This window comes from Triplophysa rosa, linkage group LG14 (assembly GCF_024868665.1).
Source record: "Triplophysa rosa linkage group LG14, Trosa_1v2, whole genome shotgun sequence".
Lineage (NCBI taxonomy): Eukaryota > Metazoa > Chordata > Actinopteri > Cypriniformes > Nemacheilidae > Triplophysa > Triplophysa rosa.
This window is the reverse complement of record NC_079903.1, coordinates 3,001,446-3,014,732: the sequence shown is the minus strand read 5'-3', so window position 1 is coordinate 3,014,732 and position 13,287 is coordinate 3,001,446. Positions and strand designations below refer to the sequence as shown.

The 13,287-nt window shown below is 50.1% G+C and overlaps 1 protein-coding gene across 1 annotated transcript; it reads right to left on the bottom strand.

The window, feature by feature from the left end:
• Positions 1–9,843: 9,843 nt before the first annotated feature.
• Positions 9,844–12,265, bottom strand: LOC130565176 (uncharacterized). Its single transcript, XM_057351760.1, has 2 exons — positions 12,042–12,265; positions 9,844–11,796 (listed from the first exon to the last, which is right to left on the bottom strand). Exon 2 carries the CDS (start codon positions 11,626–11,628, stop codon positions 9,844–9,846), a length of 1,785 nt encoding a protein of 594 aa, XP_057207743.1. The 5' UTR covers positions 11,629–11,796; positions 12,042–12,265.
• Positions 12,266–13,287: the final 1,022 nt, after the last annotated feature.

The window sequence follows — 13,287 nt, the reverse complement described above, 5'->3', positions numbered from 1 at the left end:
GCACAAGCCTCCTGCGGGCGCAGTCGTTTTGGTGATACTGGCTTGTGGATGAGCGCAGAGGCCACTGGAGGCTCTGGCCCTTGCGGGGGCGGTCGCTGTGGCTGTGCTGGCTGGCTGAAGCTAGAATATTCGAGTGATGAGGGTGCGATGTGCCTCTCTGATGAGGGTACGGTCCGACCCGATGTAGCTTTTGAAAGCTTCTGATGTCCAGCGGCCGAGCGCTTGGATCTGAGACTGTGAGAGGCCTTTTTGAGCGGCCGTGCCTATGCGGAAGGAATGGCTGGAGAAGTGGCCTGCTGGGATGCCAGATTGGAGCAAAACGGATTTTAGGTGTTTTTGAAACTAGAAACTCGTGGCGGGGCGGTTCGAGTCATCTACGAAGAGAGGGTCTGATGGAGATTTTGCCTGTGATTTTCTGAACTGGAGGTAGGCTAAGAGGGTTTGGTAGGGTTGGATTTGGGACTGGAGATTGAAAATGTAGATGGAGTAACCTTTCCTGGTTTGATCCATCTTGCTCTGCTTTAAGAAGTATGAGATTGTCTCTGAATCCAGCACTGACAGGTCGGAGACTGTGTGGGGTCTACTTTTGGGTTGAAATTGGATGTGGTGGAGATTTCCGAGCACCTTATAAAACTGAAGAAGGCCAGAATGAACATGGCATCGAGTGTGCGGGCAGTATGTATGGAGTGATATCCTCTGCGGAGGGTAGTAATGCATTTGGTTAGTATTTCTATGGTAATGGGTTGCCTAGCCTCTGGGCGGGCCTGGCCTCATTGGGCTCTCTGGATGCCCTTGATGAGCATGGATGCTTGAGGGCTGGCTATGGCTTGGGAGGGTGAGTTGAAAATGAGTTTGTGAAAAAATTGAATTCCACTTAGGTATCCTTTAATTCAGTGGTCACCAACCCTGCTCCTGGAGATCGACCGTCCTGCAGACTGCAGCTCCAACCCTGCTTCAGCACACCTGTCTGTAATTATCAAACAAACATGAACACCTTGATTAGATAGTTCAGGTGTGTTTGATTGGGGTTAAAGCTGAAATCTTCAGGACGGTCTATCTCCAGGAGCAGGGTTGGTGACCACTGCTTTAATTGAACTGGTTTGGAAGTTTTTATGGTGTTGAGGTATGAGATGAATGAAGTTATGGCTAGGAGGTAGAACTCGGGGAAGGGGAGTTTGTAAACCTGGTGGAATGATTTAAAGCTTTTCCATGCTGTGAGGTAGGATTGTAGAGTCCTGGGGGAGACGGCTTGGACGATGGCGTTGAGGGAGGCGTCTAGGAGGGTTTTTAGTGGGTGGTTTATTGGAAGATCAGTTCCGAATATGGAGGTACAGGTGTTGGCCGGGGGTTTGCGTCTGGTGCCAGTAGCTTGAACTTCTGGAAGGCAAAATGGGAAAGAGCATCAGCTATCTGTTTTTTTTTGACCCTGGGATGTGTCTAGCCGTTAAAATAAATTGATCGCAAGCTGATATCCAGATTAGGCATCTGAGAAAAGGCATCAATGCGGGAGAGTGGGAACGGCCTTTGTTGATGCATTGCACAGTTGCCTCATTGTCGCAATGAACAATGGTGCTGGAGGCAGACCATTCTTTCCCACAGAGGAAGGCTGCGACTACCAGTGGTTATAGTTCGAACAGGGCTGAGGATGCGAGAGACTGGGGTAATTCTAGGAGCTGGGGGGGCCAGGTAGAAGCGAACCAGCGGCCTTGGTAAAACCCCCCAAAACTGACGGAGGGGGTGGCGTCGGTAAACAGATGTATGTCTGCGAGAAGAGAGACCATGTCGCTGTAGAAAAACGTTAGGCCGTTCCATTGCCTGAGAAATTTGATCCATAAGCTGAGCTCGTCGCAGCATGAGCTAGCTAGGGTTATTGTATCCTCTAATGCGTGGGTGGAGGATGCTAAAAATAGGAGATGCAAGATGAACGGGCGTCCTTGCGGGATGAAGCGCATCACAAAATTAAGGTGGCCGAGAACTGATAAAAGCTCGCTTTTGGAACAACGGGGGTTGATTATGAGAGAGGAAGCGATCAAAATCGTCCTATCGATTTTTTCCTTTGGCAATGACGCCTGGAAGTTTAGTGAATCTAGTTTGATACCTAACAATTCGATGGACGTGCTTGGCCTGGCGGTTTTGTCTTGTGTGAGGGGGACGCCGAGCTTCGCGAAACCTTCTTGCACTAATTGAGAGGTGTGCGGCTGGGACGGAGTCGGGAGGTGAGATAATTAAGAAGTCGTCTAATAGGTGAATGAGGTAGGGGATAGCGTAGTTGTTAGCGAGGATCCAACAGATCGCTTCTGACAAAATGTTGAATATTTTCGGGCTGCTTCTGCATCCGAAAGTGAGTCTGACGGAGAAGTAGAATTTCTCGCACCAGCAAATGCCAAAAAGATGCCTGAAATATGGGTGAATGGGCATGACTTTGAATGCAGAAGTGATATCGACTTCAGCCAACCAAGCTCCGCGTCCGGCACTTTTAAAGAGAGTAATGGCTTGGTTGATGTCGTGGTAATGGAGAGAAAATTCCTTGAGCGGAATGAGGCTATTTATGCTTGGAAAAGGGGAACCGTGGGGGGACGAGAGATCGAATATGATGTGTTTTTTACCTGAGAATTTTCGCGTTGCTACGCCGATGGGGCTGACGCGAGAAATGGTAAAGGGGGGAGCGGTGAAAGGACCGATCAAGAAATCGATGCCGGGGTTAAATCCGTTCGAAAGACCTGACAAGACGTAATCCGTAAATTGAGTGTCTGGGCGGATGGACAATTCAGAAGACAATCAAGAAACAATCACTGGAGTCGATAAATAATGGTCTGTGGGCTGTGCTGTGGGCGACTGATCTGCAGACCGCGCAGGAGATGTTTTGACACCCCAGAAAAACCCGGTTGTGCAGCTCAGTGTCCAGAGCCCCCCAGTAAGGGCACTGGTTCTACTGAGTCACCCGGATTGCACATTTTGCGGAGAACATCTTATGGTAAGTGTAGAAGTGGGCTCCCCCATAGGAAAGCGCGAGCTCCCCGACTTTGGCGAGATAGTCCACTCTGCGACTATGGTGAGATAGTCCATTCTCGATTCAAACGTTGCGTCACAGGTGGCTGTGTTCACACGTGACTCAGCCACCACCTCGTCTGCTCCCCATTCCGTGACGGCAGGACTACGGCCCTGCCGCCCACTACGGCAATATGAGGATAACTGTGAGCGTTAATCCGCCAGCCACTGGCTCAAGGACCGTTCGCACCTCGTCTCGCTCGTCTGACCATTCCCCAGGAGACGGTCCCACCGTCTTGTTCCTCAACCACGTATTCGGAAACGGTGCGTGATAATGATGAGATGTCCCTTGCAGAATCGGGGGGTGACGTACTGCCATCCGACTCTGGCGATTCCTCGGAGCTCCCTCCCTCGGGGGGTCGAGCCCAGGAAAAAGCGGACATCGAAATGTCAGCCATGCTTTCCCGGGCCGCCATGAGCGTTGGGTTGCAGTGCCCGCACTGCCTCTCCCAGCGCTCGTGGCTGGTTACATGGTGCCTCGGGTTTGAGCGCGGCTCCAAACCACGCCCGCCCCAAGTGCCGTGTTTACCGGAAGTGCATGAGGAACTTAGTAAGACCTGGAACGCCCACTTTCCGGCACATTCACATCAAACAAGTTCTGTCACCCTCTCTTCCCTTGAGGGTGAGGCAGCTAGAGGATACGTCGATGTCCCCCAGGTGGAGTATGCCACCGCGGTGCACTCGTGCCCACAGGCAGCGGCCACCTGGGGGGCTTGACCTAGACTCCCGTCCAAAGCATAGAGGGTCTCGGCATCTCCGGTGTCGAGAGCTTACATTGCTGCGGGCCAAGCTGCCTCCTCTCTCCACGCTACGGCTCCTGCCAGGCCAAGGCGTTGATTGGTTCGTGGTAATCGACCTGAAGGACGCTTACTTTCATGTCTCGCTTTCGAGGGCGGGCATATCAGTACTCCCTTTCGGTCTGTCCCTGTCCCCACGAGTCTTCACGAAGATTGGGGAAGCCGCCCTCTTTCCCCTCGGGGAAATAACGTGAGAATCATCGGGCCCTAGTTCTAGGAAATCTGTGGACACGGAGGGTGCTTGTAGGTCCCCTACCCTCTTGGAGGTGAGCGCCATCAGGAGAGCCGTCTTTATCGTGAGGTGAGAAAGAGCGGAATCTCCGAGGGGTTCGAAGGGGTCGCCTCTTGAGGCCCGCCACCTAGGTCGCAAGAGGGTACGGAGCGCGGATGAGGCGGTAGCCTTCTCGCTCCCCTTAGGAACCTAATGACCAGGTCGTGCTGTCCCAGAGGCTTCCCAGCTACTGGGTCGTGATGAGCGGCAGTAGCGGCTACATACACTATCAGTGAAAGGACAGCACGTTCCCGATCGAGCAACTCCGCGGGTCTTCTCTTTGACAAGACCACCAGGATGAGAAGAGGTGCCACTTATGGGCGTATAGCCGCCTAGTGGCCGAGGCCCTAGCATGAGTGATGTCCCAACCACCGCAGGGGGTGGGCCACTCAGGATCTCCTCGTCCCGTCCAGACATGGAAGTTCCAGGGGTCTGCCTGGGATGCCGTAACGTGCCCTTCCCCTGGGAAAGCAGGTCCTTCGCCAGGGGGATCGGCCAGGGAGAGTTGTTGTCAAGAGCATTAGCTCCGAGAACCAAGTCCGGTTGGGCCAATAGGGTGCAACTAGTACCAATTGATGCTCCTCTTCCCTGACCTTGCACAGGGTCTGTGCAATGAGGCTCACTGAGGGAAAGACGTACTTCCGCTTGTCCCATGGCCAGCTGTGCGCTAGAGCCTCTGTGCCGAGGCAGGGAGTACCTTAGCGGCAATGGGTGGTGTCCAGGGAGGCGAAGAGCCCGCCCTGACTGTCCCCAATGAGCTGGCTACGCAGGGGTGGAGTCACCACTCTCCGAGAGGCGTCAACTGACGAGAGAGCACATCGGCTGTATGGTTCAGGTCACCTGGGATATGTGTGGCCCTGCGGACTCCACAGGAGGAGGTGTCGGGCGATTCGTGTTAGCTGCCATAAGCGAACGCCACCCTGGCGGTTAAAAATGCTACGGCAGTTGTGCAGTCCGACCGGACCAGCACGTGCTTGTTCTGCATGAGAGGTTGTAACCCCTTCAGTGCGGGTAGCACATCCAACAACTCTAGGCAATTGATATGCCTGCGCAGGCGGGGGCCCGTCCATCGCCCTGACACTGCGTGCCTATTGCACACGGCACCCCAACCCTGCAGGGAGGCGTCTGTCAACCCTGACGCGTCTCGCCTGCCCAAGAGGGACCCCCGTCCGTAGAAAAGGTCATTGAAGACCAAGGGGGTAGGGTGCGTCGGCAGAAAAGCGTAATCACCATCCGCCTGCTACCGGTGTGCCACGCTCTCCAGGGAACTCGACTCTGTAGCCAGTGTTGGAGCGGTCTCATGTGCATCAACCTGAGGGGTATCACCACCGTCGAGGATGCCATGTACCCAGGAGCCTCCTCCCGCTGACTGCTTGAAATATTCCAGGCAGTTCAACACTGACTGAGCGCAGTCGCGCTGTAATGGAGATAGAGTTGAGTTCCATACAAAAAAAGAGTATGCTCTGCACAGAGGAGAGCTTGCTCCTTTTCGGTTGACCTGTGGTCCCAATCGATCTAGGTGCCGAAGCACTAGGTTCCCTGTGTGTACATAACAAATCTCACGAGTGTGTCAAATGAGCCAGTTGTCGAGATAGTTTATTACCCGCACACCTCTCTCCCTGAGGGGAGTGAGGGCGGCTTCCACGATCTTCGTGAAGACTCGTGGGGACAGGGACAGACCGAAGTGGAGGACTCTTTACTAATATGCCTGACCCTCGAAAGCAAACCGTAGGAACGGGCGATGGCGAGGGAGAAAGAGACATGAGAGTAAGCATCCTTCAGGTCGATTGCCATGAATCCATCTTGACATCTGACAGATGCCAGGATGCGCTTCTGCGTGAGCATCCTGAACGGCAGCTTGAGAAGGTGCCTGTTCAGGGTACGCAGATCTAGCGACCCCCGCTCTTTTGGGGACGATGAAGTACGGGCTGTAAAACCCATTGAACATCTCGGCTAGAGGGACAAGCACGATCGCTTCCTCACCAGAGGGGTGGCGACCTCGGCCCGAAGCACGGGGCATCCTTGCCTCTGCTGAGGTTAAGAGGATGCCCCGAAACTTGGGTGGGCGTCCGGGGAGTTGGATCGCGTAGCCGAGACGGACCGTATCCCGTAGTCACCGTGACGGTTTGGGAAGCTTTTGTCAGGCTCCCAGGGACCGACAGGGGGGCTAGGGGTAGGTTCTGCTTCATCGACCTCCCGGGGGTGGTTCGATGGCTGGCAGTACGGATCCCTCGCCGTGGGGGGGGGCCCCCGGGGAGGAGATCGGCTCTGCAGTTTTACCTGTCTGGCGAAGATGTAGCACAACGCACCATCGAATGAGAGTGCTTAGGCTAATGATTATCCTCGACATTGGGTCTTGCCGCAACGTCGAGTTGCCGAACACCGTCGTGTAGAGGGTGAGAGCGGCTGTGATAATACCCAGACGATGATGTGGCACAAAGCACCGTCGATTGAGAGTGCTTAGGCTGCTGATTATCCTCGACATTGGGTCTCGCCGTGACGCAACGTCGAGTTGCCGAACACCGTCGTGTAGAGGGTGAGAGCGGCTGTGATAATACCCAGACGATGATGTGGCACAAAGCACCGTCGATTGAGAGTGCTTAGGCTGCTGATTATCCTCGACATTGGGTCTCGCCGTGACGCCAACGTCGAGTTGCCGAACACCGTCGTGCAGAGGGTGAGAGCGGCTGTGATAATACCCAGACGATGATGTGGCAAAAAGCACCGTCGATTGAGAGTGCTTAGGCTGCTGATTATCCTCGACATTGGGTCTCGCCGTGACGCAACGTCGAGTTGCCGAACACCGTCGTGTAGAGGGTGAGAGCGGCTGTGATAAACGCCCAGAGAGGGAGAAAACTTTTAGAAAGGTATTCTCGAACTCCCTGGGGTCTTCCCATGAGGGCCGCATTGGCTTTCACCGCGGCTGCTGATGGGGTGGTGGTCTCCTCTTCGAAGTCTCGAAGAGGACCAGGGCTGCTGGGAAGCAGACGGTGCACGGGATCTCGGCGGCCAGAGGGCGGTCGAGTCGCGGCTGGGGAGGACATACGTGATGTCCTCTGTCTGCTCCCTAACTGTTGAACTCAACAGTATCACCAAACAGCCCCCCCCCTTGCGAGATGGGTGCATCGAGAAAGCAGACTTTCTCAGAGTTACTCACCTGTGCAAGGTTCAGCCAGAGGTGTCTCTCCTGGACCACAAGTGTGGACATCGCCCGACCCAGGGAGCGAGGTCGGTGAAGACGCCGAGTTCCTGCATAAGCGCTGGGTCGGTCTTACCCTCGTGGAGCCCTCTCCGTGCATTGGCCTGCAGGAAGGCCATAGCATGGAGAGAGGGGACAGCTTGGCCCGCAGCAGAGTAAGCTCTTGACACCTCAGATGCCGAAAAGCCTACGTGCTTTGGACGGGAGTCTAGGTTGAGCCCCTGGGGGACATCAACGTATCCTCTAGCTGCCCACCATCGAGGGAAGAAAGGGTGATGGAACTAGTTGAAGTGTACGCGCCGAAGGGGGCGTACTAGGCTCCTCCTGCACTTCCGGGGGAACACGGCACTCGTGTATCCAGCCGCGAGCGTTGGGAGAGGCAGTGCGGTGCACCGCAACCCAATGCCGGCGGCCCGGGAAAGCATGGCTGACATTTCGACATCCGTTTCTTCCTGATCTTGAGCCCCGAGGGAAGGAGCTTCAAGGAGTCGTCGGAGTCTGATGCCAGTAATTCACCCTCCGATGCTGCAACAGATATCTCAACATCACGTACCGTGTCCGATACGTGATTGAGGAATAAGATGGCGGACCGTCTCATGGGGAACAGTCAGACGAGCAAGTCGAGGTGCGAACGGTCCGCAAGCCAGTGGCTGACAGATTAGCGCTCACAGTAATCCTCATATCACCCTTGCTGCTCGCCGTAGCGGGCGGCAGGGCCTTAGTCCTGCTGTCACGGAACGGGAAGCAGACAAGGTGGTGGCTGAGTCCCGTGGGAACACAGCCACCCGTGACGCAACGTCTGAATCGTCAGCCGCCCGCTGTGCGGGCAGGACGTATCCACAACATCTGCCCCAGCGTACTGGAAGCAGACATCGTGTCCGTCCCCCTCCTCGATGAGTGTGTTGCACCCAAGAGAACAGCGGGACATGCCACACTGGATAAATTTGCTCTTTTAGAGAAAAAAATTTGAACACTTCTGGAACCGCCGAGACGCCCAGGGGAAGTCGCTGCAGGAAGGGACAGTCCGCTGCACCACGTCGTAGAGCCGGCAGTCTTGTAGCGAAGTCTGTTGATCATGAGCGAAGGCTCCGAAGAACAAAAGGTGAATGAATGAGGCACGCCGTCTCCCTTTTATACCCGGATATCCGGGGGCGGAGTCCGGCATGCAAATTTCATTCGCCAATTTTCATTGGCCTTTTCTAAGAAGTCGGAAGTGATAGGTTCTCAAGGACGAACCCCATCTGTCGGTTCGACACAACGTCGAGAGACCGACAGAAAGGGAACTGAGGTTACTCCTACATATACTCGAAAATTATGTCGGCATTAAGGGAATAGCTTTGAAATGGTTTAAATCTTACTTATCCGACCGTTTTCAATTTGTAGCAATAAACAATGAGGTGTCACGCAAATCGCAAGTCCAGTACGGTGTACCACAGGGCTCAGTCTTAGGGCCTCTGCTCTTCGCATTATAACCAGCATTCTTCTTCCTCACGAAGAGGTGGCGCTTCTTCTGCATGATGGTTCTGAAAGAGTTTTTCCATGAAAGCAGAAAACTGTTCCTTCATCTCAGGCTTTCTACTCAGGGTGCGTCGCAAAGAATTAAGACGGGATAAAGCTTGTTCCCGGTTATTTGGGAGGAATGGTCTGGGTGACCTGAATGGCAAAGGAGCGACCCAATTTTTTCTTTCATCTTGGCAGAACTCTGTTTGCATGATCTTCAAAAAGATCTCATCCTCAAATGACATTGCAAGTTTATTATCGTTTTCAGTTCTCTCAAATACTTTGAGACCAATTTCGTCTTCCGCTTGTATACAATGAATAATGTGATTCTCTGAACGGGGAAAAACACTGGACTTCTGCTCCCCGCCATGGCACAATTTCTCTTTCACTTTGACGTGGTTCTGACAGGGAGTGAGAATGGACGGGCGGCCATTTGGTAGAATGTTAGTTTTAAAAACACTCACTGTCGGCTTATGGGCTCTGTCGATACAGACATCACCCACAATGACCCAGCCTAAGTCCAAACGCTGTGCAAATGGTGCATCGTGTGGCCCATTGATTTGTTGTCTTGCTTTGTGTACCCGGATCATGTCTCTACCCAGCAATATTAAGACCTGAGCTTCAGGATCTAATTTCGGGATGAACTGCGCAACAGATTTCAAGTGTGGATGGGCAAGCACAACCTCTGGGGTAGGTATCTCAGCTCTGTTGCTCATTATCTCATTACACTCGATCAAAGGTGGGAGATCAAGATATGTCTTACCATCCAGCGTTTCTATTTGGAAGCCTACTGCTTTCTTTCCAGACATTTCCATGGAACCAGCACATGTTCTCAGTAAATATGGTGAAGGGCTTCTCTGGATTCCAAACAGCTGAAAGAACTCTCCCTTAGCCAGCGAGCGGTTGCTCTGGTCATCGATAATGGCGTACATCTTGACAGCTTGTTCTCGTTGTTTTTGCGGAAATACACGAACCAAGCACATTTTTGAACAGGATCGCATAGGAGTATTTTCTCCACAAACTTCAGTTCACTTTGAAGTTACCTCTAGGGTGGTGATGCCCTGTTGTACAGTGTTTGGTTCTTGCACCGGAGGTGTGAGGAGCTGCGGGGCTTTGTCTGGATGCATTACTGTGCAATGTCTATCAGAATCACATTCAGTACATTTGAGGATCGAGAGACATTCTCTGGCTATATGATTTGGTGAGCAACACCTGAAACACCTTTTGTGTTCTTTCAGTAGGCCTTTGCGTTCTATTAACAACATTTTCCCGAATGCTCTGCACTTTACCAGGGGGTGTGATTTGTTGTGAATAGGGCAGAACTTTGCCACATCTTTCTTAGCAGTCTCTTTCTGGTTCACCGAATCCGATTCATTTGCAGACACATCTGTCTTATGCACCGACACAGGAATTCTGCTAACACCATGTTTGTGCAGAGGTCTTTCGTCTCTGATGACAGTATGGCTACTGCTCGGAAGCTTGAAACTGGGATCGTTTCTGGTTTTAGCTTCACTGCAAATAAAACGGGTGAAGAACGAAAATGGGGGGAAACTGACCCTGTTTTCATCTTTGAATCGCGAACCAGCGAATAGCCACTTTTCTTGTAGATTTGCCGGCAACTTCTCTACAATGGGATTTATACCACGAGGGGTATCGAGATAAGCCAGTCCAGGCAAATATGCGTCTCCTTTAGCAATCAGTATTTCTATGAGCAAATCTGCAAGTTCCCTGAGTTTCACATTGTCTTTTGGAGATAGACGTGGAAAGTTATCCAGGCGCTTGAATAAGGCACTCTCTATCACTTCCGGAGTAGCATAACATTCCTGAAGTCTCCTCCAAGACAGCTGAAGGGCAGCTTGTGGATTAGTGACATAAACAGCTCGAATTCTTTTCACGTGATCTGACGATTCCTTCCCCAGCCATTTAACTAACAAATCCAACTCTTCGCTGGCTGAGAGCTGTAAATCTTGTGTGGCATTAAAAAATGAAGACTCCCAAGCTCTAAAATTCTCTGCATTATCATCAAACTTGGTCAGCCCTGTGGTGACTAGTTCCCTTCGTGCTAAGAATCTAGCAAAGTCTAACATAGGCGTTGCTTGGCTTTGAGAAATATGTTGCCTATCCGAAGGGGCTGCATACCTTTGTGAAGCAGTACTTTGACCTGGAGAATCTTTAAATGCAACATTTGGGATGAACGGAGGCAGAGCGTACTGAGATTCTGGATGTATTGTGTCACCAATACGACTTCCCTCTTGAACAGCATTAGGGTCGCTATCACATGCAGCACTTATGCTCCGAGATGTTTTGATCACCTTCGGAGTTGATTCCTTTACACAGGCTGACAAAGAGCTATTTATAGGTAACGTGGAAAAGTCAGAGCTCTCCTGTATTTGGTGTTTTACATAATCAGCAGTTCTCATTGAAATCACATTTGATAAAAGTGTGCTTATTTCACTGCGACCATCAACACGTTCCATTGCTGCCGCTGCTGTCTCTAATGCTTCAGCTTCTGCCAGAGCAGCTGCAGCTTCCTTTTCTAATTCCAACGCTTCTATATTTGCTTCCACTGTAGCCTTTTCTTGTTCCAGCCTTGCTTTTTCTTTTTTCATTTCCAGCTGTCTTTTTGCAAACTCCATCTTGGCACGTGCAGCTTCGGCTGAGGCTCTAGCTTTAACAGCAGCACTTGCAACTGAAGATTTAGAGGAAGATGAAGAGCGTTTAGAACTGACCTCTGAAAATGCCTTTTCTTTCCCTCTGCCCTCTTCAGTCTGCATGTCTGCCTCTGACTGTTCCTGTTGCACCCGCAGGTCCATGGCTTTTACTGTACTGTTCTCTTTATATGTTTTGCTTCTTTAAGCGTGTAATATAAATAAACAGCAAGCCAAACTCCGTTCAAGAGCCAGGATATGAGCGTCTTGCTCCTTTAATGATCCAATGTATGGTTTACATAAACAAACTCAATAGCCATTGAACTGAGTAAACTGTAAATAAATGTAAGAAAATAGAAATGTATTAACGTTCTAATGACATCATACTTAATAACAGTACAACAAGCTGAAATATACAAATAGCCTGCTAACATCGTAAGGTAGAAACATATCACCTTATCAATTTAGCGCATTAGCACCGATCGTTAACAACATAAACATCATGGTCAGTTCACATATAAACTGAAAATACTCATAGTTATATACACTACACAAATGGATGATATTAATAAACTTACAGCCATTGCTTCCGACAGGGTTTGGAAGAAGGATAATCAGATACAATATAACGCTTGTAGAGAGCTCGCTGCGCCCTGCGTTCCCTACTTCCCGTTACCCAACGTGCCCTGCTCACAGAACCATGTCATAATAAAAGTCTGCGCACGGGAATTAACATAACATCAGCAGGTTAACGTAATGTACTCAGAACATTAATTGTGCATATTTTATTCGTATAAACATATGCAAATATCAATCATAACTTATACATAGCCTCTAACAGAGGCAGAACACTCTTCTTGCTCATTTTGGGTTGCACAAGTCAAGGTGTTTGATTGATGCACATTAACACAAAGAAATACGTAAATTAAAGAAACTGAAATTTTTTTAGATAGATATAAAATGCAACTTTGTGTACTTTGTTCTGTCTACTTAATTTCATGAGAAAGATGAATAAAATAGTTATGTCACACTCACTAAGACTTATTAAGAACTTTAATTTAACAGTAATAAAAAATTGAAAGTTCTGCTTACTTAAACCAAGTATTGCCAACTTATCGGGGTTACCTTACGAAACGAAAATGAATATTGTCGCTGTCAGGCGGAAACAACCAATGTCCAAATTTGGTCAAGTTCATATTTTTTCACAAATCGATGCTATTGGTCAGTCCCCATGTGGGTCTGTTATTTTTTACAAATTATTAACCAATCTAAAGTGTTGAAAATAGCTTGAGAGCAAATCTCTTAACTCCATTGGACACTTCAACTGTCTGAGAAGTCTCGTAACTCCACCTCTTCTTCACTCCGTGGGAGCCTCTCGGCATTACGTCTCCTGATTGAAATTTTTTAGACAATAACGAGTGAAAATAGTTAGGTTAGATACATTTGAGTAGGTCTGTTTTGTTAAAAATCGATAGCTGTAATGCCTTCGGTGCAGAAGGAAGCCCGTGAGCCACGAAGGTAAATTTGCGAGAAGATTTGGCTAATTTCCGCCTATTAGACAGCCTATAGTCAGCTCATCGTTTTTTTGTAATACATCACTTATAGTTCTTAAACCTTTAAAATAGAGTTTAGGAAGATGTATGTAACCACAGTCGTTAGCCTTGGTTAACTATTGAAGCCTTTTCTCTTGTCAAGACGCTCAACGCAACCGCCGACTTTATTTGCCTGCAGATTAATTTCCGCCTATATTAGACAGCCTGTTTAACGTTTTATTTTGGTATTGCATCACTCATAGCTCTAACGTTTAAAATAGAGTTTAGGAAG

What these genes read in the sequence shown, in the direction of transcription:
- LOC130565176 (XM_057351760.1), bottom strand. Translation starts at nt 11,628, where the DNA reads ATGGACCTGCGGGTGCAACAGGAACAGTCAGAGGCAGACATGCAGACT.